Here is a 22,043-nt window from a genome sequence, read left to right on the forward strand (position 1 = left end):
GGTGTGGAGCTGGATGAACACAGCAGGCCAAGCAGCATCAGAGGAGCAGGAAAGCTGATGTTTCGGGTCTGGACCCTTCCAGAGAAATTGAGACAGACACACGAACACTGAAGGAATAGAGGGATACAGATTCCTTTCTGAAGAAGGATCCAGACCCGAAACTTAAGCTTTCCTGCCCCTCTGATACTACTTGGCCTGCTGTGTTCATCCAGCTCTACACCTTGTTATCTCAGATGCACCAGCATCTGTAGTTCCTACTATCTCTCATCCTCAATAATGCTCTGGTTTCTTTATGTCTACCATTAATTTTCAGTTTTCTCTTTCTCCGTTAGGTACTTCCCACTCTCATTCACTGCAGGCTTGCTTTGACAGTGCCACTTAGTAATACTGAGGCACGCAAAAACACTAAAGTCTGGCCAGAGAACAGTATAGTGCAGGAATAGGCCTGTTGGTTGGCTCGCTGAGCTGACTGGTTTTCATGCACACGTTTCATCTCCCTTCTAGGTGACATCTTCAGTGCTATCTAGCCTCTGTTGAAGTGCTGTTGCTCTGCCTGCTCTGAATTTATATGTCCCAGCCTGTCAAGGTGGGCAGTACTGCTTCCAGTGTTGTACCAAAGTGGTATGTGGGTGGTGTCGAGTTCAACATGTTTGTTAATTGCATCAATGGTTGAAAGCCAGGCCTCCAGGAATTCTTGTACTTGTCTTCGCATGAAGACCAGTCAGCTCGGCGAACCAACCAACAACTCCAACCACAACCCGAACTACAGATCTTCATTAAAACATTGAAGGAATAGGCCCTTCAGCCTACCATGTCTGTGCCAGCCATGATGCCATTCTAAACTATTGCCATCTACCCGCATCTCGTCTGTACCCCTCTATTCCTTCACTGTTCATGCACCTGCCTAAATTTCTCTTAAGCTTTGCTGTCATAACTGCTTCGACTACCTCTCCTAGCAGCATGTTCCAAGTACCTACCACCATCTGTCTAAAAAAACTTTCCCAACGCATCTCCCCTAAGCATTTCTCCCTCACCGTAAGCCTATCCCCCCCAGTATTTGACATTTCCACCCTGAGAAAAAGACTCCGATTGCCCACCTTAACCATGTCTTTCATAACTTTATATATAGAATCACAAAGTCATAGAATCATACAGCACAGAAACAGACCTGATCTAATCCCATTTGCCAGCATTTGGTCCAAATCCCTCCAAACCCTTCATTTTCATATACCCATCCAGATGCCTCTTAAATGTTGAAATTGTACCAGCCTCCACCACTTCCTCTGGCAGCTCATTCCATACACGCAGCAACCACCGTGTGAAAAAGTTGCCCCTCAGGTCCCTTTTAAATTTTCCCGCCCTCATCTTAGTTTTCTAGTTTTGGACTCCCCCACTATTCTTTCTTTTGTAAAAGAAAATTATTTGCTTTCCACTATACCTTCACACAACTATGAGATCAGGAATTTGTCAAGGGGGAAGAAATGACAGAATCTCCCACAACTTTTAGACTAAACACCCTATTACCTTGCTATGTCACCCAAACAGATTTGTAGATGTATAGATTTCTAGATGTCAAAGGCATTAAAGCATGTGAGGATCGTGTCGGAAAGTGGTGTTGAAGCAGTGACCTAGAATAGTGGAACAGGCCTCTCCCTGCGTTCATAGTTCCTATCACATGTTGCAAAGCTACAAATTAAAATACACCAGCTCCCAAATGATTTCCTTCTTCCTTTGGGAGCTTTCACTCCAGCTCCCTCTCTGTGCACCCAGCTATGGTAAAGCCTTGATTCATACTGCGGTTGTTTTGATATTTGGGAGCCCATGTTGCCTTGCCTCAGTGCCAATTTCATGTCTATGAACTTAGATGCCTATCTCATCCTGGCCAATTTAGACGAGGAATGGCTGTGACTGGAATCAATTATTTGAGCATATCACTGGGTTTACCAGACCACATGACATGCTTTACCATTTTTCAAATAAGAATGACTTGTACTCAATCCATAGAAATTTTCCATTGGTTCCAGCATTTGACTTTACCAAATTATCACAGCCACGACAGTCTTTTCTAGATTTTTGCCCCTCAGAATGTAACTAACCAGATCCGCAAGGTGCCAAGACTTGTGGGAAGGAGAGTTGTTCTCAAAAATGACGAAGCTTTACTGCCCTTTCTTGAAAAATTTAAAATACTTTGAAGAAGACATTCTTTCCTAATCCATAGCGGTTAAGCAATGTATTTGTTCACCTGCCGGCAAGTTTGTCCTCCAAGGAGATTCAGAGATTTAAAGATAACTTAATTCTAAATGTTTTGTGACCTCTCGCGCCACCCACAAACTGGTGGAGCAGCACCACCTCGGGAGCCTACAGCCCGATGGCCTAAACGTGGATTTTACCAGCTTCAAAATCTCCCCACCCCTGAGCTCATCCTATGACCAACCTTCCCTCTCATCCCCGCCTCATTGACTAGACACCACCTGTCCCTCTTCTCTCCCACCTATTCGCTCCTCCCGCCTCACTGACCAATTTCCACCACTCCCTACCTGCACTCATATTTCACCATCCCACCGACCTTCCCCAGCCCCTCCTCTCCCTGGCGTGCTGTGTTCCTCCAGCTCCACGTTGTGTTATCTCTGACTCCAACATCTGCAGTTTTTGTTCTAGCTAAGATACCTACTTGTGATTTGAGAATATTCCTATTAAAGGACCTCATAAAGAAAAAGAATTAGAATTTATTTCGAAGTGCACATTGAAGCTACAGATTCTTGGCAAAATTAAAGATTTTAACTGAAAAATTAAAGTTCTGTTAACGAATACATATCCTGAACATTGGTACATCAATTCAAAACATCACAGAATGGTGGGATACAGAAATCTTGCACAGCTTCTACATGCAGCAATGTATTAGCATTCACTGGGCTGTTTGGAAATATTTTTCCAGAAGACATTGATGAATTTGATTGTGAGTCCAACCTACATCACTGTCATCTTGGTGTCTAGGTATAGCGTGACCTACTTTGGAATATGTCCTGCATCAGCCCTGTTATTAAATTGACAGAATGTGTTGACTTCTGAAGGAACTGCATAGAGTGCAAATATGAGCTTGATGAGAAAATAATGGTGTGATATTGGAACAGGAATAATGTTAGTATTCCGTCACATGGAAGAAAGAGAAAAAAATTGAATTAGACAAACTCACCCTTCACCTTCCTGCCAGAAACACAGCCAATCAATCCACACCAATGATTTTCTTTTGCAGATGAGGAGATGTCAAGTTCCAAAGATTTTGCAACTGAAACGACAAGTTCAGAGGAGGAGCCTGAGTCTGATTTCATAGCCAACTCCAACACTTTGTGTCAAACACGGAACAGTGACAGTCCAATGGATGGTCGGGCAATGAGGAGATCGAGTAGAGGGTCCTTCACCAGAGCAAGCCTGGAGGAACTTCTAAGCATCGATCCTGAGGCAAACCAAAGCTCCATGTGGCTTGGAACAGAAGATGGCTGGTGAGTGGTCACTTTCTCATTCAAATTATTCATTGTAAAGTTCAAAATAAGATCTCCTTATGGTGTAATTTAAGTGCCAGGCCAAGGTGAATTAGGAAAGGAGCACTAGTTAGAACACTACTGGGGTCAATTTACTCTTAGAGATGAGAACTTTAGAAAATTAGTTATTTTTTGTAGTTATGCATATGATTTCACACCCATGATAGATCAGTAGGAATTGGGGTTAATTTGATGTTGGGAGAGAGGAGTGAGACTTAAGGATGGAATGGTTGGAAGAAGAGAACTGTGGGACCAGGAACTGATTCTGTTCCCTCTCCCACATGACTCATTCCTGACTCCGACTATATCAATGCATTGAAACAGCTCAGTACAAATTCAGAATCTTGCACCAAGAAAGACATTCATCTGCCTATTGTATCTGTGCCAACTCTTTCGAGGAGCTTTCCAATTGCTTGTACTCTCCCACTCATTCCCTACAGCCTGTAGATTCATCTTTCTTGCTGTTTGCTGCCATATCACTAAGATTATGACTACAATTGAAGCACAACAATTTTACTTCCAAAAGATTCCATTGGTCATTTCATGACTTATCCCAATCTCCTAAATAAGTCTGTGTTCCAAAGGCAGGAGATTAATAATGAAGTAAATTAAAAAGCTAAAGAAGTATTGGAGCTGTCCTTGCCTTAAATGCAATGCATCTGATAAAATGGAAATATTTCGCCGCTCCTTCTCTGTCGCTGGGTCAAAATCCTAGAATTCCCTCCCTATAGCATTGTGGGTCAATCCACAGCAGGAGGACTGCAGCGGTTCAAGAAGGCAGCTCTTCACCTTCTCAAGGGCAACTAGGGATGGTCAAGAAATGCTGGCCAGCCAGTGATGCCGATATCCCACAAATGAATAGGAAAAATAAAATATGTGGGGTTAGGAAGGTTTTGCTGAAGTTGATAGATTATACACCGTTAGTATTAGATACACGATAGAACACTTTCAACCATACATAGCTGGAGTTGTTTAGAAGAGAAACGTGAAGCCTTGTGGTGCAATGGTAGCTTCCCCATGTGGCCCACACCAGGATTCATTGGCCATGGAAGTTGCGTTTGTAACATGGCCAAATAGGTTGATCATTAACCTGTAATTTATTCTATTCTGCCAGATGGCAGGCACTGAGAATGGAAGGATCTCTTAGTCAGCCATTCTGCAGAAAGCATCCACTGCAGTGCTTTCTAACCCAGTAGAGGTCCATAGCCCAGCCCTTGGAAACAAGAACAAGACCACAGCAGTGTGGCAGTACATTAACTCAGTCACTGAGGCACAGCCGGGAGTGAATATGACAAGGGAAAGGGCAGGCGCAGAATCACCTCCAATAGAAATAACAGATGCAATCCATTTTTGAGGCACTAGTATTTGGTGCCTATTGCCATGTTGTGTTCAACTTTCCACTTAATAAATTTGTCTCAAATGTTCTTTTACCAACAGAAGATCATCTGCCTTGCAGTAATTATTGTGGCATGACAATTGGTTGATGTAACTTCTACAGTGACTTGCTTATTGTGTGCAATTCAAACCATTTGTGACTCTGTAGATAAGAAAAGTTTCTGAATAAGGATCACTGAATGTTAAGTCTGCTAACTCCCTTCACATGCTGCCAGACTTCTTGAGGTTTTCCAGCAATTTCTGTTTCTGTTTGCGACTGTAGAATTTAGCACGGCGGTAGAATTGTACATAAAGCCATCAAGTGGCCAGGTTGAATATTACAACAACACAAGACAATAGACATAGGATTTCCACAGCATATTTAGAAAAGCTTATCATAATGAGGATCAATATAGTTTTGTGAAAGGGAAATCATATTTGACAAATTTTCTAGCGTTCTTTGAGGATGTAACAAACAGACTTGAGCAAGGGGAGCCAGTACATGTGGTGTATTTGGATTTCCAGAATATATTCAATAAGGCGCCGCACAATAGGTTATTGTACAGGTTAACAGTTTACTGTATTGGGGGTAACATACTAGCGTGGATTGAATATTGGTTAGCACATAGTATAGAGAGAATCAGAATTAATCGGTCTCTTTCAGATTGAAATAACATAACTCCTTAAGTGCCACAAGAATTAGGTCTAACACCTCAATTATTTACCATTTATATTAATGACTTAGAGGAGGGGACAGAGTATATTGTATCCAAATATGCTGAATGAAAAAGTAAGTGGGAAAGCATGTTGTGATGCGGGCATAAGGAAGCTACAAGGGGATATCACTGGGTGAGGGGGCAAAAACCTGGTGGGTGGAATTTAATGCAGCAAAGTCTGAGGTCATGCACTTTAGTAGGAAGAATCAAGAGCCACTGTTTTATTTAAATGGATGAACACTCCGAGAAAAGTGCAGCACTGAAGGATCTGGGTGTCCTTGTGAATGAAGCAGAAATGTTAGCACGTAGTTGCAACAAGAAATTAAGGCAAATGTAACTTTGACTTTTATTGCTAGAGGGTTGGAGTAATTTTACAGCTGTACAGAGTGTTGGAGTACTGGAACATTTGGATTACTGTGTACAGTTTTGGTTACTGAATCTAGGCAAGTATATGCCTACAATGGAGGCTGTTCAAATGATATTCACTTGGCTGATTCCTGAGATGAAAGAGTTGATTTAGCAAGAGCAGCTAAACAGGTTAAGACTTTATTCATAACAGTTTAAAAGAATTAGGGGTCATCTTATTGAAATAGATAAGTTTCTAAACATCTCTCAAAGCACTTAAGAAGCATTTAGGTGTGCACTGACAATACCTAGGCATAAAAGGCTATGGGTAAAGTGCTGAAAAAATAGATTAGAAAAGTTAGATGGTTGCTTTTAACTGGCGCAGACGTGATGAGCCAAAGGGCCATTTTCTGTGTTGTAGACCATTGTAACTCTATGATCATACAGCATGGGAAGGTTTGAGGAGTTGAATGGCCTCCTCCTGCTCCTGTTTGTTATATTTTTATGCTAGCACTCAAAATAGTCACAGCTTTCTGTGAGTTTGGTGATGTTTGTCCACCTCTTCTTTTAGCATTCATGTCTATCAGTCGTCTGATAACATCCGTAACCGGAAGAACAGTATGAAAATGCAGCACTCAGCAGCAGTCATGTGCATCCTGTAAGTACAAAGGCAATGCTTCCCGTTTATTTTGGACCCACTCTTTCATAGCGCATGTGAGTGTTTTTTAATATGGCAGCTGATTGGGATTAATGGATTAATTATTAATATCCCAACCAAATGACGACATTAGAGATTTAATACAGGGCTCCAGTGGTGTGGAGCCAGAGGCCTGGGTTCAAGTCCCACATGGACCAGCAATGTATCATAGCAACTCTGAACAGGTTGAATAAAAACAGATTTGAGAATGTAGATATAAAGGTGGAGCAGCTGGGCATGGTATCTGGAAGAAGCTGTCAGCCAACTCTATCCTCAAAGAAAGATCTCACCAGCTAATTTGGATCTGAATAGACTGTGACTCCAGTCCTGCCTTCCCACTTCTTGGTTCGGCTATATGGTATAGCACTCTTTGGCATGGTTCTGATTTCCTTTTAATTGGTGAGCCAGCTCTTGGGTATGTCAGTTTGTCCTGGACATCACTGAGAGTAAACAAAATTAATATGTGAAGCTGAGGTAAAGCAGGAATTAGTAAGTAGCTGGTGATGGTTCTAAAAGCATGGAAGTTAAATGAAAAGGGGGAGAGAGTGAGAGATTAGCTCATATTGAAGTTCCGAGAAAAGGTGAGTAAGGCAGTGTGTCAGGTCTTGATTTTAAGCATACAACACTGAGTTGAGCAGCATGGTGGCTCAGTGGTTAGCTTTGCTGCCTCAAAGCACCAGGGACCTGGGTTTGATTCCAGCCCCAGGAGACTGTCCACAGATGTGCTGCCTAGGTAGATTAGCCATGGGAATTGCAGGGTAGGGGGATGGGACTGAGTGATCTCCTCTTCAGAGGGTCAGTGTGTACTCGATAGGCTGAATGGCCTGCTTCCACACTGTAGGAATTCAAGTACAGCTTGTCTGGAGCTTAGAAAGAACAAGAAGGGGACATTTAGAGAAGCACAGATGGCAGAATAATTTAAGGAAGATCAAAAAGATAACAAGTTCAAGGAGGGAATACCAACTGCAAGCCCAATCACGTCATCTGCTGAGACTTTGAGATTTCCTAGAAGCATTTGCCCAGATTTAGGACAATAAAATGTGAGGCTGGATGAACACAGCAGGCCCAGCAGCATCTCAGGTGCCCAGATATAGGAGCTGTGTTGAACTGCAAGGGGGCTTAGTCTTTTGAGAAATGATAACATTTGTTAGAACAAAGAGAAAACTGAAATCATTTTGCAAATGGCAGAGATACCGAAGTTCTGTTTGACAATAGATAATAGACAGTAGAATAGACAATAGAATAGATAGTGAGACCAAGATTGTCAGTCAATTCAATAAAATAAAATGAGGGTAGAGCTCATTAAAAGATGAGTTGATGAGACAGCACACAACATAACAAGATTATAGCTTGGGTTTAATTAACAGTTAAATGAACATATGGAAAATCTAGGCTTGTATTGTTCAGGATGTGCATGAAGAATGATAATCATTGACCCATTAAAGGTATTGTCCTACTGAAAGTATCAGAATACTATGATTTCTATGAGTTGAGACTTCCTTTTTGGGAACCTACACAAAGCAGATGTCAATACCTACAGAAAGTCAAGTCACAGTGTTTGTATCTCACACAGAGAAAAGAACACATGAGATTTTGAAAGTTAGAATGAACTACAACTTCTGACTATTCCCTTTTATAGCCGTTTACTGTGTTACATTCATAATTTGATGCAATTTGAAACTGTGTTTCTCAGTGTTGATAACTTAATTAGTTACACAAAAAAAGTGTGCATCTAAGTCATCAGCACATACATTTAAAAGTGTTGTGACCCAATCGAGTAGTGTTGGGAATCAAGCCTCATGATTCTCAGAGTTACAATACATAAATTGTATTGAAAGTTTTGAAATTCTTCGAAGAAAATGAGCTCTCTCAGAGCTTCACGCATGATGTATACTCCTAGTGCCTGTAACAACCTCTCTAAATCACTTCCTTTAACACCTTCAAATTCAATGTATGTTTGTCCAGCCTGTGTCCTTAAATTTTGAAACTATTGCCCATATACTTCAGGAACTAACTCACATGTGCCCAGAATGGCCTTTCCTGTCATGTACATAAAAATGTCTCCTGAAAGTGAAGCAGAAATTTCAGGTGCTGTCACCTTGCTTTGCCTGAGCAATGCCTGACATTTCATTTGTCTTTCAAATTTCTGAAATGACATAAAGAATGACTTTACATCCTTTCCTTGAAATTCTGGTTTAGCCTCTGCAATCTTAAACATTTCCCTAAGAGACTTTAGATTTATGACTAGGATAATCCCCACCAGGGGCTCCAACAGCATCTGACAACTTTTTTTGCAACTGTATTATTTTAAGCTTTAACTCTCTTTCTTTCTCGCGCTCTCTTAAATCTCCAGTTCCCTTCTTGTAAATTCAAATTCACTTTTTTTGTATTTCTCTGCCATGTGGAATTCCATCTCCTTTTCCTGCTTTTCATCTCCAGCTGCATCTCTCTTCTCCTCACATTCAAACTGCTTGGAACGAATCTCAGTATTAACTTAGTCCAATGTCTCACCACTTAGAGTACCCAGTCTCTCTTGTACTTCAAAGACACCTGATTGCTCTGCTGCTGCTCCTGCCTTTTTAGCTTTGGCAGGAAACTCCAATTCTAATTTACTTGCCAATTCAATCAACCTGGCATTTTTAAACTCCTCAGATGCTCATCAGGAGCATTTCTTCCAACTGTAGATTTGCTTTAGCAGCTTCTGTTGCTATCTTATTTCTTAAAGAAAAGCCTGCTGTCTGGGCTTTTATCCTTTATAACCTACACTAACTCTATTTCCAATCTTCCAGTGTCCCTGTTTTAAAATGTCCCAGCCAAGGGGCCTCCAAACATAGTCATGTCCCACTGAAATAGTGCACTAGCAATCAAGTCTCACTATTCCTAGGCTAACAACAAATGTTAAGATTTAATGGAACTACCAGAAATTCAAAGCTGCCTCTAATTTTGTGCTGCCCAGGATAAAAGCAAATCACACCAGGTTACTTAAATAGTAAATAATGAAAACTATTTATTGCAACATTTCTAACGTTAAAAGAACGGGATTTCCAATTTATATATCTTAAGCTTTAACCTTTTTGAAATGCTGATACACACACAAATATACACAAAAAAAGATGAGCACAAATATAATGAGTAGAGCAGGGAAAGTGGTCACCTGTCCAAAATCACACACTAGGATGAAATAGTTCCACTGTCCTTTTTATTTTTCGATGATGTTATCTGCATAGTGGTGAGCAATCTTTAATTTACTTGGTTGGACCTAGGATCTTTCTTGTTGTCTTTTGTTTTAGTCTTTTTCCTTTCAGCAGCTCCAAATGTAGTCTTTCTCTGTTCTTTCGACACAGTCGGAGAGGACAGTTTTTTTTTCAGAGCGAACAAACAGAGTGATTGAGAGGCTTTGATGGTGCAAGCTTCTGAGACTTTTGTCTTCTTCCGTTTTGCTCCCCTCGCAGAGTCTTTGTCAAACTGCAACCCAACCAATCAGAGGGTTGTTGCTGGGCTGGGTTCTCCTGAACCCACAAGCGCAGGTGCCAAATGAAAAACTATCAAAAGACTGTATCTGGCAGAATTGCCCTGAACTCTCAGAGGTAGCACTGCTTTTTCTTGGTATAGTGTTCCCAGAGGTATCATTGTTGCATTTGCACCAGTCAGCTTCACTTTTTTACCAAATTTGAAAATAACTCCTTATATATTCTCTTCTTCTAAAGCAGGGTCCATTTGTTCACATTTTCAGTCCATACTCTAAAATAATGAAAGTATAAAGATGTGACCTCTTGCAAAAAAAATGTCTTGTCAGTGAGAAGCAGGCTATTTTGGGCACTGGAGGTTTATCCTTGTACTGCACGGCATACCTAACCAGCAGCAAATTCCCCACTGTATGCATTGGGTGCTACATTGTAAAAGTGGCAATGATCCTTTGCTTGTGAACACACAGTGCTCTGGGTTGCAGAGCTACACTGATGCTAAGGACATGGACTTTCAAGCAAGGGCTTTAGAGCAGGGAATTCTGGCTTGTTTTTTGAAAGTTAGCAAATGTGTAGTTGAGTTAAAACTTTTCCCAGAGACCCTTTACATAAAGATGACATACTCTTGGACATTCTTACGCCTTGAAATGGTAAGGAAGAGGGCATCATCAAAGGAGGGTTTGCAATACTTGAATGTCTCCTCTCAATTTGCTTATGCGTCCTATAATTTCCAACATTTTCTCAATGCTAATGCTTCAGATCTAATATATATGCCTCAGTTTCATTTTGGACTTAAATTATAGAACTCCTACAGTGCAGAAAGAGGCCATTTGGCCCTTCAGGTCCATGTCATTCTCTAAAGAGCATCTGACCCAGACCCACACCCCCTCCCTGTCTCTGTAGCCCTGCATTTCCCATGCCTAATCCACCTACCCTGCATATCGCTGGACGCTGCAGGGAAATCTATCTAGCCTGAACATCTTTGGACTGTGGGAGAAAACCAGAGCAAACGGACACAGACACAGGGAGAATGGGCAAATTCCACGCAAACTGTCACCCAAAGCTGGAATTGAACCTGCATCCCTGGCATTGTGAGGCAACAGTGATAGCCACCAAGCATCCATACCATAACTATTAAAGCCACTTGGGCAATGATGGGATACACTGGTGAGTGTTGAATGTTAGTGTTGCTACACCAGCCAATGCTTGGAAACTTGGAGGAGTTGTTAGACTTCTTGGCGCTTGAAATGTCCCATCAGCAGGTATTCGTTCAAACCACCGTGAGATTAGACCAGTTTATCTGCCTCTATTTCTTTTCTTTCCCTAATAGGTATCTTGACAACAAAGTCTTTGTGTCATTGGCAAATGGTGAATTGATGGTCTACCAAAGAGATGCAGGTTTGTTGAGGGTTTCATGTCAGATTTATTGGATAACTACAAAGAACACCTCAGTAAACACAATGTCATCACTTCAGTGGAATGAATCACATGATAAGATCGCAGCTGTTTATCTGGAAGAGTTATTAAGAGTGTGAAATAAATCCATGTTTGCTTTTATCTCTCATTGAATATATTAAGTATCTAATATTTACAGACATACTTAAATAAAATTTGCTCACTTAGTCTAAATACATTGACTCAGTCAAGGGTATGATTCCACAGATGTCAGAGCCCCTGGATGATGGATCACATTCAAGGGACAGACTGGCCTATATCTCTTTAATATTGCTATTTTCTTCTATGTAGAAAAAAAACATGTCAGCAAATGGAATGGACTTCCAGATGTCCCTGTAATAGTTTATCTGTGGGTGGATTTGAAAGTTGGAATGTTTACGTGATTGTGGAATGCCCCACTGCCAAGTCCAATCCTAACCTGGCAATTTAGATCAGCAGACAAAGATGACAATGATTGGGCTGTATTTGCCCCGGAACACTGAAACCACTGTCAATCTGCAGCAGCCTTACAGCAGCCTCAGCAAGGTTGACCCTGGGACCTTATTTTAGAGGTCAGTTCCATTCTCGGCCGGTTGCCAGATTAACTATCAGGGATGCAGTTAAGGTCATTTCATTAGCTGCTTGCCTGATCATAGACGCAATCGTGCCATCCCAATAATTTAGAAACACTGTGGTTAGTTTCAATTTGTGGAAAGGTACAAGGAGAGTGATAGCAAATCTGTAGCTGACTTTACAACTTTTCTACTTACCTACTTTGTCTTCAGCATAAGGGAAAATCAGGAGGAATGTCACACTGGTTGCTAATTTTTCTCACTTGCGAAATTGAAATTATTGCTTCCTAATAAACCTACCCTTCCCACCCTTTCACCAGATACTTAATTCACTGGAGAAGAAACCTGAAATTAAGGGTGTAACAGTTTCTGATTGAACCTTTACCAAACATGATAAGCACATCTCTTTCATCTTTAGACATGTGTCTACATTTGTCTAAAGCCAAAGTTGTCATTTCTGCTATCTTAGTTCAAAATAAAAAGACCTTGTGGGATTTCATCAATTTGATAAGTGGCTTCCTGCTGTCAAAATTTTGGCTCTTTTTGAAAGCGGACAGACTGAAACGAGGACATGTCGACAAATATTAAACTGTCACCTGGATCTAAAGCAGCCTTAGCACATACTTAATGTTCTCCGTTATTCAGCACGGGCTTCACATCTGTCTGTTTACTGACAATAATGAATAGAGGAAAAGTGAGTTGGCCACCAAAAGGATTAAATATTTCCTCATTGTGTCAGGGAAAATCTTAATGTTTGATCCCCCTCACTTGGCACAGCAGCTTTCTTAATTATTTGTTGTGTTTTGCCTCAATACAGGAAGCTTTTGGGATCCACAGAACTCAAACACGTTGTGCTTGGGGTCGCCAGGAAATCCTGTCACCAAGATGGTGCAGGTAGCAGGAAAGCTTTGGTGTGGATGCCAGAATCGGATTCTCATCATCAACACTGCCACACTTTGCCAGGAGGTCAGTGTTAAGTTGGGTTGGTGTCTTCTATAAATGCAAATACCAGCAGTGATCCGATGCAATCAGAAGGCAGAGCTTGGCACCTTCGCCAGCAAGTTAACATCCGATGCAACATAAAGGGCCAATCATTCCAAGAGTGGGGCAGTGCCACTGGAGGCACAGTTTTAGGTTTCACATTAAAATAATGCGACACTCTCCTTAGAAAATACATGAATACTTAGAACACAGGAATTGTCAGCTTAAGGGCTGGCTCCACTCATATGCTTCAAAACTTAAAATACCTCAAAACTTGTAATGGAATGTATTCTTCCCATTCTGCCCAAGTACAGAATAATACCTGGGAGCCATAAACATCAGGAAATTGGGCAGACTGGAGCGCATGCCTGTTCACTTTGCCTCCATTATGTTAGTGATACAACTGCAAACAATTTGTACAACAGCTGTGGATGACACCCTGAAGGTGATGGGCTTGAACATTAATTTTCTCAAGGAATTAATCATGGTCCTCAACCTGCCTCCGTTTGCCCTGTACAGTAACCAAACAGTATCCTTTGTTGCAAAACGTATTGTAACATAAAATATGAATGATATAAATGTGAAGTGGACATGCCTGAAGATTTTATAATTATTTAAAAAATCCAATTTAATAAACACAAACAAGAGCACTGCTTTTAAGATGCATCTGAATACAATTCATTCATTCTTACCTATTTCTGGGAAGGGGGCATGGCTGACAAGGTTGGAATTGATTGCCCATCCTTTATTGCCATTGAGAAGCTGGTAGTGGAGCTGTGCAGTCCATGTGGTGAAGGTGAAGGCAATCCCAACTGTTTATGATGTTCTGCCAAACTGACAGTGGCAACTGGGGAGACACGCAGGGCTTTGACACAGTAGATTACTGTGCAGTAATTAGGCATCACTGCGTACTCCACTGGAAGGAGGTCTGACCGTTGCCCTTACGTTGAGCGATCTTGTGTAAAAGTTGAGATTACCGACCCTTTGTCTGTTTCTGTATTAAATGGCAGCACATGATCCAGATTGGCCAAGACTCCAATCGATGTGTGACGAGTATGGTGAGCTCCAGTCTGGGCGTCTGGATCGCTCTCCAAAGCAGCGCACAGGTGAAGCTGTACCATGCGGGCACCTACGAAAACCTGGCAGAGGTCGACGTGGCCCCTGCGGTTCACAAAATGCTCGCAGGTAAGCAAGACACGTCACAGCAGTACATCCCTAATGTGCCTGGGGAACCAATGTAGCTGGAGCAGCTTGTCACGCCTTGTAGCTTAGAGATAATAATATGCCTCCAAGTTAGATTAAACCTAGGGATTCAAAAGTAGGGATGCATTTTCGAAGCAATCACTTCTGCCTGCACTTTCATCCCCCAGTGAAACATTTTCCCTGAAAATGCCACGTTTGAAAACGCGTGGAGTAGCAGCTTCACTGGATGAATGGCCACATGGGTGAAGCATCAGTACATACCTAGGAAACTCTACTTAATTAGTGTCTTCAGTTTGAGGAGGTTAGACTACAGCAATGGAATTATATGCATCTGATAAAAGTGGCCCAAACCTCCTGGTTCATATTGTGCTGAATGCATTGACAAAGCCTGTGTGATGTCCCAGCCAGGCTGCTGATCCATGCATCATTGGCTCCATGGTTAGTACTGCTGCCTCACAGTGCCAGTGACCTGGGTTCAATTCCAACCTCAGTCTGCCTGGAGTTTGCACATTCTCCGCATGTCTTCATGGGTTTCCTCTGGTTTCCTCCCATTGTCCAAAGGTATGCAGGTTAGGTGGATTGGCTATGCTAAACTGTCCATAGTAGTCAGGAATACGCAAGCTAGATGGAGTAGCCATGGGAAATGCAGAGCTACTGGGTGAGATAGGGGGATGGTTCTGTGTGGGCTGTTCCTTGGCGGTTTGGTGTGGACTCGATGGGTTGAATGGCCTGTTTCAAAGTGTCGGGATTTCGTGATTCATCAGGGGCAAAAAGTGATGGAACGGGAGCCATACTCAGATACATTGTAAATATTTCAGAAACGAGTGGGTGAATAAGTTTATTTTAAATTCCATTCCAGGATATGGGTACTACTGGCTTGGCCAGCATTTATTGCTCTCATACTGAGTGGCTGGCTTGTTCACTTCAGAGGGCAGTTGGGAGTTTGTGGATCTGGTTATGGGCCATTACTGTCAGTCTAGGGTAACATATAGGCCAGACCAATTAGGGTAGCAGAGCATCAGTCAGGGATGTGTTGTGTGGTCAGCTGATTAGTTACATGGTCAGGGTGATAGTGGAGTATTCAGGACAGCTCAGAGTGGTGATTGGTGCAGTTAGGTCTATGCTATTAGTCACTGAATTAGACATTAAACTGAGTAACCTTTCCAGGGCCAATGCAGGTACTTTCCATGTATTTGACTGAAGTCTCCCATCTTGAGTTCAATACTGGAGTCTGCCTGGGAGAGCCCAAGGCAACATGCTTTAGCCTATCAGAGGTTCAAACATCTTAGCAACCAAGATTTCTCCAGGATACTGACACACACCTCTCAACTTGCACCCGATCTCCGACAATCCCGATTCCGGAAGAATTAGGCCATTGTCTCAAAGCAAGTGAAGTGGTCTGTTCAGCAGTAATCAGTTGAAGGGCCTTGATTCTGTATAGTATCCTGGCCACTCCCTGGCCAACAGCATGGACACAGTTGAGGTATATAAATTGCATTGTGAGGAGGCGATTATCAACAAATGTACAAACACAGATCTATTGAGAAGTTAGGAAGAAAAACAGAAGAGTGCTGGGTTTGCGTGTGAGTGGGTAGAGGGCTGCAGGGCGGTGACCGCACTACCTGCCCTTCTCTGTATTTAAGCCCAGTTTGAAAAGGTTTGGGGTGGCTACCTGCACACGACTTGAGGCTAACAGCCTAATTCCACCACCGCTGCTGCTGCTGGCATTCAGTCAGCAGTAAGCGAAGGCATTCCGGTTGAGGGGGCCACTCAGAAAGCACCGGGAACCCCGTACTTCCCCACTTACCTGCCTTAAGAGGATCTATTGCTGATCTCGAGCCTAGTGCAATACTGGCTGCGGCCACCACTCCTGGGGGTGCTGTTGGTACTTGCAGAACTGCCAGCCACCAATCAGCTGGAGGCTCTCAGGGACAGAAAATCTGCCCTCTGACGTAGCAGTGCAGCAATTAAATGACCACGGGGAGGTGGCAGTTTGGAATCTTTTTTCCATCTGAACTCCCGGCCATTGGATCAGCGAAGGTGATGGCACATTTCTTGCTCCATGCAGCCCCACCATCCATGTGAAATTCTGCCTAGTATTTGAGGTCAAAAATGTTTCGCCAGAACCTATTTGCAAAGTCATTTTTTTTCTGAAGAAGGGCCTAGGCCCGAAACGTCAGTGTTCCTGCTCCTCTGATGCTGTTTGGCCTGCTGTGTTCATCCAGCTCTACACCTTGTTAAGTGCAAAGTCAGGATGTTAGTTTGTTCAAAAACATTTGGATATAACCACCATCATTTGCTTTGTTTAATTCAGAAAGACCATCTCCCTCTTTTGGCGCCTTCAGCTTGTAGCTTACCATAACACCCTGGAAAACCTTTACCTTTTAACATAAGCTTCAGTGTTTACCACATCTGCCCGGGCTTGAATATTTTACTAAAGTTATGCAGTCTGGCCAAAAGATTGTATCTGGCGAGTTTCTAATTATTTATCTCTTGCAACATGTACTCAGTCTTATATTTCACATTGGATCCAACAAGTGCTTTTGGTCATCTTGTATCACAATGAGGAGAGATTCCTTGCTATCTGCTGTTGGTCTACTTAGCTCAGTTGGCTGGATGGCTGGTCTGTGATATAGAGCGATGCCAACAGCGCAGGTTTAAATCCTACATCTACTGAGGTTACCCTAAGCTCCTGCTTTCTCAAGCTTACCCCTTGCCTGAGGTGTGGCAACCCTCTGGTCAAACCACCATCTGACATCTCTCTCTAATGAGAGAGCAGACCTTTGGGACTTTGGCAACTTTACCTGAACCATGCACTTCCCTAACTAGGAATACAAAGAACAAAGAAAAGAACAAAGAAAATTACAGCACAGGAACAGACCCTTCAGCCCTCCAATGCTGCACCGATTGAGATCCTCTGTCTAACCTGTCATCTATTTTCTAAGGGTCTGTGCCCATTTGCTTCCCGCCCATCCATGTGAGATGCCCTACTCCCCAGTGACCTGCCAGTGTTACTTGTTAACCAGCCACTGGACAATGAGGATTGGTTTTATGAAAAACAGTGATATATTGCATTAGAGATAATGGGAACTGCAGATGCTGGAGAATTCCAAGATAATAAAATGTGAGGCTGGATGAACACAGCAGGCCCAGCAGCATCTCAGGAGCACAAAAGCTGACGTTTTGGGCCTAGACCCTTCATCAGAGAGGGGGATGGGGAGCGGGAACTGGAATAAATAGGGAGAGAGGGGGAGGCGGACCGAAGATGGAGAGTAAAGAAGATAGGTGGAGAGAGTATAGGTGGGGAGGTGGGGAGAGGATAGGTCAGTCCAGGGAAGACGGACAGGTCAAGGAGGTGGGATGAGGTTAGTAGGTAGATGGGAGTGCGGCTTGGGGTGGGAGGAAGGGATGGGTGTGAGAAAGAACCGGTTAGGGAGGCAGAGACAGGTTGGACTGGTTTTGGGATGCAGTGGGTGGGGGGGAAGAGCTGGGCTGGTTGTGTGGTGCAGTGGGGGGAGGGGACGAACTGGGCTGGTTTAGGGATGCAGTTGGGGAAGGGGAGATTTTGAAACTGGTGAAGTCCACATTGATACCATTAGGCTGCAGGGTTCCCAGGCGGAATATGAGTTGCTGTTCCATCCCCTATTCCCAATTCAACCGCCTCCGCCGCATCTGCTCCCACGATAAGACATTCCACTCCCGCACATCCCAGATGTCCAAGTTCTTCAAGGACTGCAACTTTCCCCCCACAGTGATCGAGAATGCCCTTGACCGCGTCTCCCGTATTTCCCGCAACACATCCCTCACACCCTGCCCCCGCCACAACCGCCCAAAGAGGATCCCCCTCGTTCTCACACACCACCCTACCAACCTCCGGATACAACGCATCATCCTCCGACACTTCCGCCATTTACAATCCGACCCCACCACCCAAGACATTTTTCCATCCCTACCCCTGTCTGCTTTCCGGAGAGACCACTCTCTCCGTGACTCCCTTGTTCGCTCCACACTGCCCCCCAACCCCACCACACCTGGCACCTTCCCCTGCAACCGCAGGAAATGCTACACTTGCCCCCACACCTCCTCCCTCACCCCTATCCCAGGCCCCAAGATGACATTCCACAATAAGCAGAGGTTCACCTGCACATCTGCCAATGTGGTATACTGCATCCACTGTACCCGGTGTGGCTTCCTGTACATTGGGGAAACCAAGCGGAGGCTTGGAGACCACTTTGCAGAACACCTCCGCTCAGTTCGCAACAAACAACTGCACCTCCCAGTCGCAAACCATTTCCACTCCCCCTCCCATTCTTTAGATGACATGTCCATCATGGGCCTCCTGCAGTGCCACAATTATGCCACCCAAAGGTTGCAGGAACAGCAACTCATATTCCGCCTGGGAACCCTGCAGCCTAATGGTATCAATGTGGACTTCACCAGTTTCAAAATCTCCCCTTCCCCTACCGCATCCCTAAACCAGCCCAGTTCGTCCCCTGCCCCCACTGCACCACACAACCAGCCCAGCTCTTGCCCCCCACCCACTGCATCCCAAAACCAGTCCAACCTGTCTCTGCCTCCCTAACCGGTTCTTTCTCTCACCCATCCCTTCCTCCCACCCCAAGCCGCACCCCCATCTACCTACTAACCTCATCCCACCTCCTTGACCTGTCCGTCTTCCCTGGACTGACCTATCCCCTCCCTACCTCCCCACCTATACTCTCTCCACCTATCTTCTTTACTCTCCATCTTCGGTCCGCCTCCCCCTCTCTCCCTATTTATTCCAGTTCCCTCTCCCCATCCCCCTCTCTGATGAAGGGTCTAGGCCCAAAACGTCAGCTTTTGTGCTCCTGAGATGCTGCTTGGCCTGCTGTGTTCATCCAGCCTCACATTTTATTATCTTGATATATTGCATTAGCCTGGAATACAAGTGCCCTTTACTGTTACTGCAATGGATTTATCCTACATTCGTGAAACAATGCTGTCACTTTAAAATAATTTAGACAAACATCTGTTCTGAACTTTAGAGAAGGAAAGCTTTCCTCCCTTATATTCCAGACCCTCAGCAATGTTAGATAACAAGGTGCAGAGCTGGATGAACACATCAGGCCAAGCAGCATCACAGGAGCAGGAAGACTGATGTTTCGTGCCTAGACCCTTCTTCAGAAAATTTCTGAAGAAAGGTCTAGGCCTGAAATGTCAGCCTTCCTGCTCCTGTGATGTTGCTCAGCCTGCTGTGTTCATCCAGCTCTAAACCTTGTTATCTCAGATTCTCCATCATCTGCAGTTCCTACTATCCTCAGCAATGCAGCTGACTCTTCACTGCCCTCTTCCGGCAAAAAACTAATTTATCAGAAACTGTCCACTACCACCTTCTCAAAGGTGTTGAAACATGGACATTAGATTCTGGCTGTTTTAGTGACTCTCGCACCCCCTGAAAATATGAAAAAAAAATTACAGGAAGAAAGAACACAAATGAAACACTAGGTAATATGTTTGTAGATAATCTATGAAATGAAAGCTGCCATAGTCTTGTCTAACTTCAGTAGACTATACATAAAATATTGTCTGTGTTTCTTTGTTAAGAGTTGAACCAGGCCCTGAAGCACCCTGTATAATATAGGTTTTCTTTCCTCAACAGGTTCCGATGCCATTATTCGTCAGCACAAAGCTGCCTGCTTACGAATTACTGCCCTGCTTGCCTGTAAAGACCTTCTCTGGATTGGAACAAGTGCTGGTGTAGTGTTAACACTCTCTATTCCCCACGTTACTGCCAATACCACCTCCCTTAGGACACCTTTAATACCCATGGGTTCAGCGCACGGACACACGGGACATGTTCGATTCCTCACAGCGATTGAATTACCAGAAATCTTCGATCTCAGTTTCCCACCAGCAAGGGACCCAGGCAAGTCTTTAACCCTCAGCTTCCAATTTCTTTTTATTAAGAACCATTTTCTGTGCATCAAAGCCATGAGAAAGTCACATCGCCTTTGCTTTCATTAGATTTGACTCGGTCACTGCCCGTGACTTTTACACTACGCACAATTATATTTGAGATAACACAATAAGGTTCTTCTTTCAACGTAATATTTACAAACAAAGGAGAAATAATAAGCTACTGTGGTCTTGTAACAGTTTATGTACTGCCCAATTCAGTGTAAGGTTTTAATGTTCTGCGCTGGGAACTTGTTTCATTGTTCCTCTGTTTTTTGTCTAACAGTAGCTGTACATATACTGAACAATATTCCTCACTATTGATGAGATTGTAGTATTTACAGACATCCCCAACTTGTGAATGGGTCCCATTCTGGAGTCAGAACACATGCAGGACAATATAAGATAGCCGTTCTTAAATACAGGAAACATTTATACATTGGCTCTTTAAAATTACACCCCTGTATGAGATCAACTTTGTAAGTACAAGCATTCATAAGTCAGACGTCTGTGAATCGGAACTCCCTGTACATAGAATTACATGGAATTCACAATGTGGCTGCAGGCCATTCAGCCCCACAGTTCTTGAACAAATGCCATTTCTTTTGAAGGACAAGAAGGGAATAAGGAAATGGTAATATTTATTTCCTGAACTTCACCCTGGTTGCAAAGTCAGACTTTTTTTTGGATGTTGCAATTTCATTAGATCTGTCTTGAATAGGTATGCATTCTCATGGCTTTTGCACAGCAAACATGCTGCTAGGAAGAGATGCTGGTACTTGTGATGTGATTTGTGTGTTAAATATTTATAATTTAAAAAATTGATAGGTCTCATAAAGCACACTCACATGAATTATTACATGAACAAAAGTGGAGAGTAAGTGCATGTTTTATTAAACAATTATTCCATGTTTTGATTAGGAGAGGGATTTAAGGGTTATCACTTTAAATCATCAGCCCAAGGCTTTGCCACAGAAAAACAAAGCTATCAATGAAATGGGTTGCATTAGTCGTTAAATAGAAGGCATTTGAAAAGTGATGATGCTCCTGTATAGGACATTTGTGGGAAGATATCTAAAGTAGTAGTATATTGTTGGTTCCTGCCACAGGAAGGATCGGGTACATCATAGTCGAACCAAAGTTATGTCAGAACTGAAAAGTCAATGTTAAAAGGAAAGCTAGAGCAGGGTTGGATTGTTCTTGCTTCATTAAAGCTCATGGTATCTGAATACCTGATATGACTTTTTAAAATCACAGCTATTACATGCAAACCTTTCATTTCTCAGACTGAAAAAAAAATTGCTGGAAAAGCTCAGCAGGTCTGGCAGCATCTGTGAAGAAAAAACTCAGTACTGAAGAAAGGTGACTGGTACTGAAACGTTAATTCTGATTTTTTTTCTTCATAAATGCTGCCAGACCTACTGAACTCTTCCAGCAACTTTAGCAACTTTGTTTTTATTCCTGATTTACAGCATCTGCAGTTCTTTTGGTTTTTATTTAAGATTTCTCAGGCATTTGACTGTCTGCGCTAAGGTTGCATTACAACAGAGCAGCATGCCTCCAGTAGAGTATCATGCTTCAAGTGAACCAAGTTGAGATGGAGTATGAGTTTGTTATATTTTAAGGGCACATGTAATATTACACTGATATTGACATGAGCATGTATCTGAAAGGTGCACTGACTGTAATACAATGTATCACTACCCTTCAGAATTATAAGACAGAGGATAAAATTGCCCTAAGTAACTTGTGCATACTGATAATAAAATTCAAGATTTAGAGAA

The 22,043-nt window shown here is 43.0% G+C and overlaps 1 protein-coding gene across 3 annotated transcripts in view; it reads left to right on the top strand.

The window, feature by feature from the left end:
• LOC125453462 (rho guanine nucleotide exchange factor 17-like) overlaps positions 1 to 22,043 on the top strand; it is a 457,467-nt gene that overhangs the window by 426,978 nt on the left and 8,446 nt on the right. For all 3 annotated transcript variants that reach the window (XM_048533100.2, XM_048533099.2, XM_048533101.2), the window contains exons 15-20: positions 3,254 to 3,500; positions 6,546 to 6,632; positions 11,466 to 11,533; positions 12,959 to 13,107; positions 14,133 to 14,307; positions 19,964 to 20,230. In XM_048533100.2, coding sequence (XP_048389057.1) covers positions 3,254 to 3,500; positions 6,546 to 6,632; positions 11,466 to 11,533; positions 12,959 to 13,107; positions 14,133 to 14,307; positions 19,964 to 20,230 — 993 coding nt within the window. The remainder of the gene's footprint in view (positions 1 to 3,253; positions 3,501 to 6,545; positions 6,633 to 11,465; positions 11,534 to 12,958; positions 13,108 to 14,132; positions 14,308 to 19,963; positions 20,231 to 22,043) is intronic.

This window comes from Stegostoma tigrinum, chromosome 6, assembly GCF_030684315.1.
Source record: "Stegostoma tigrinum isolate sSteTig4 chromosome 6, sSteTig4.hap1, whole genome shotgun sequence".
Lineage (NCBI taxonomy): Eukaryota > Metazoa > Chordata > Chondrichthyes > Orectolobiformes > Stegostomatidae > Stegostoma > Stegostoma tigrinum.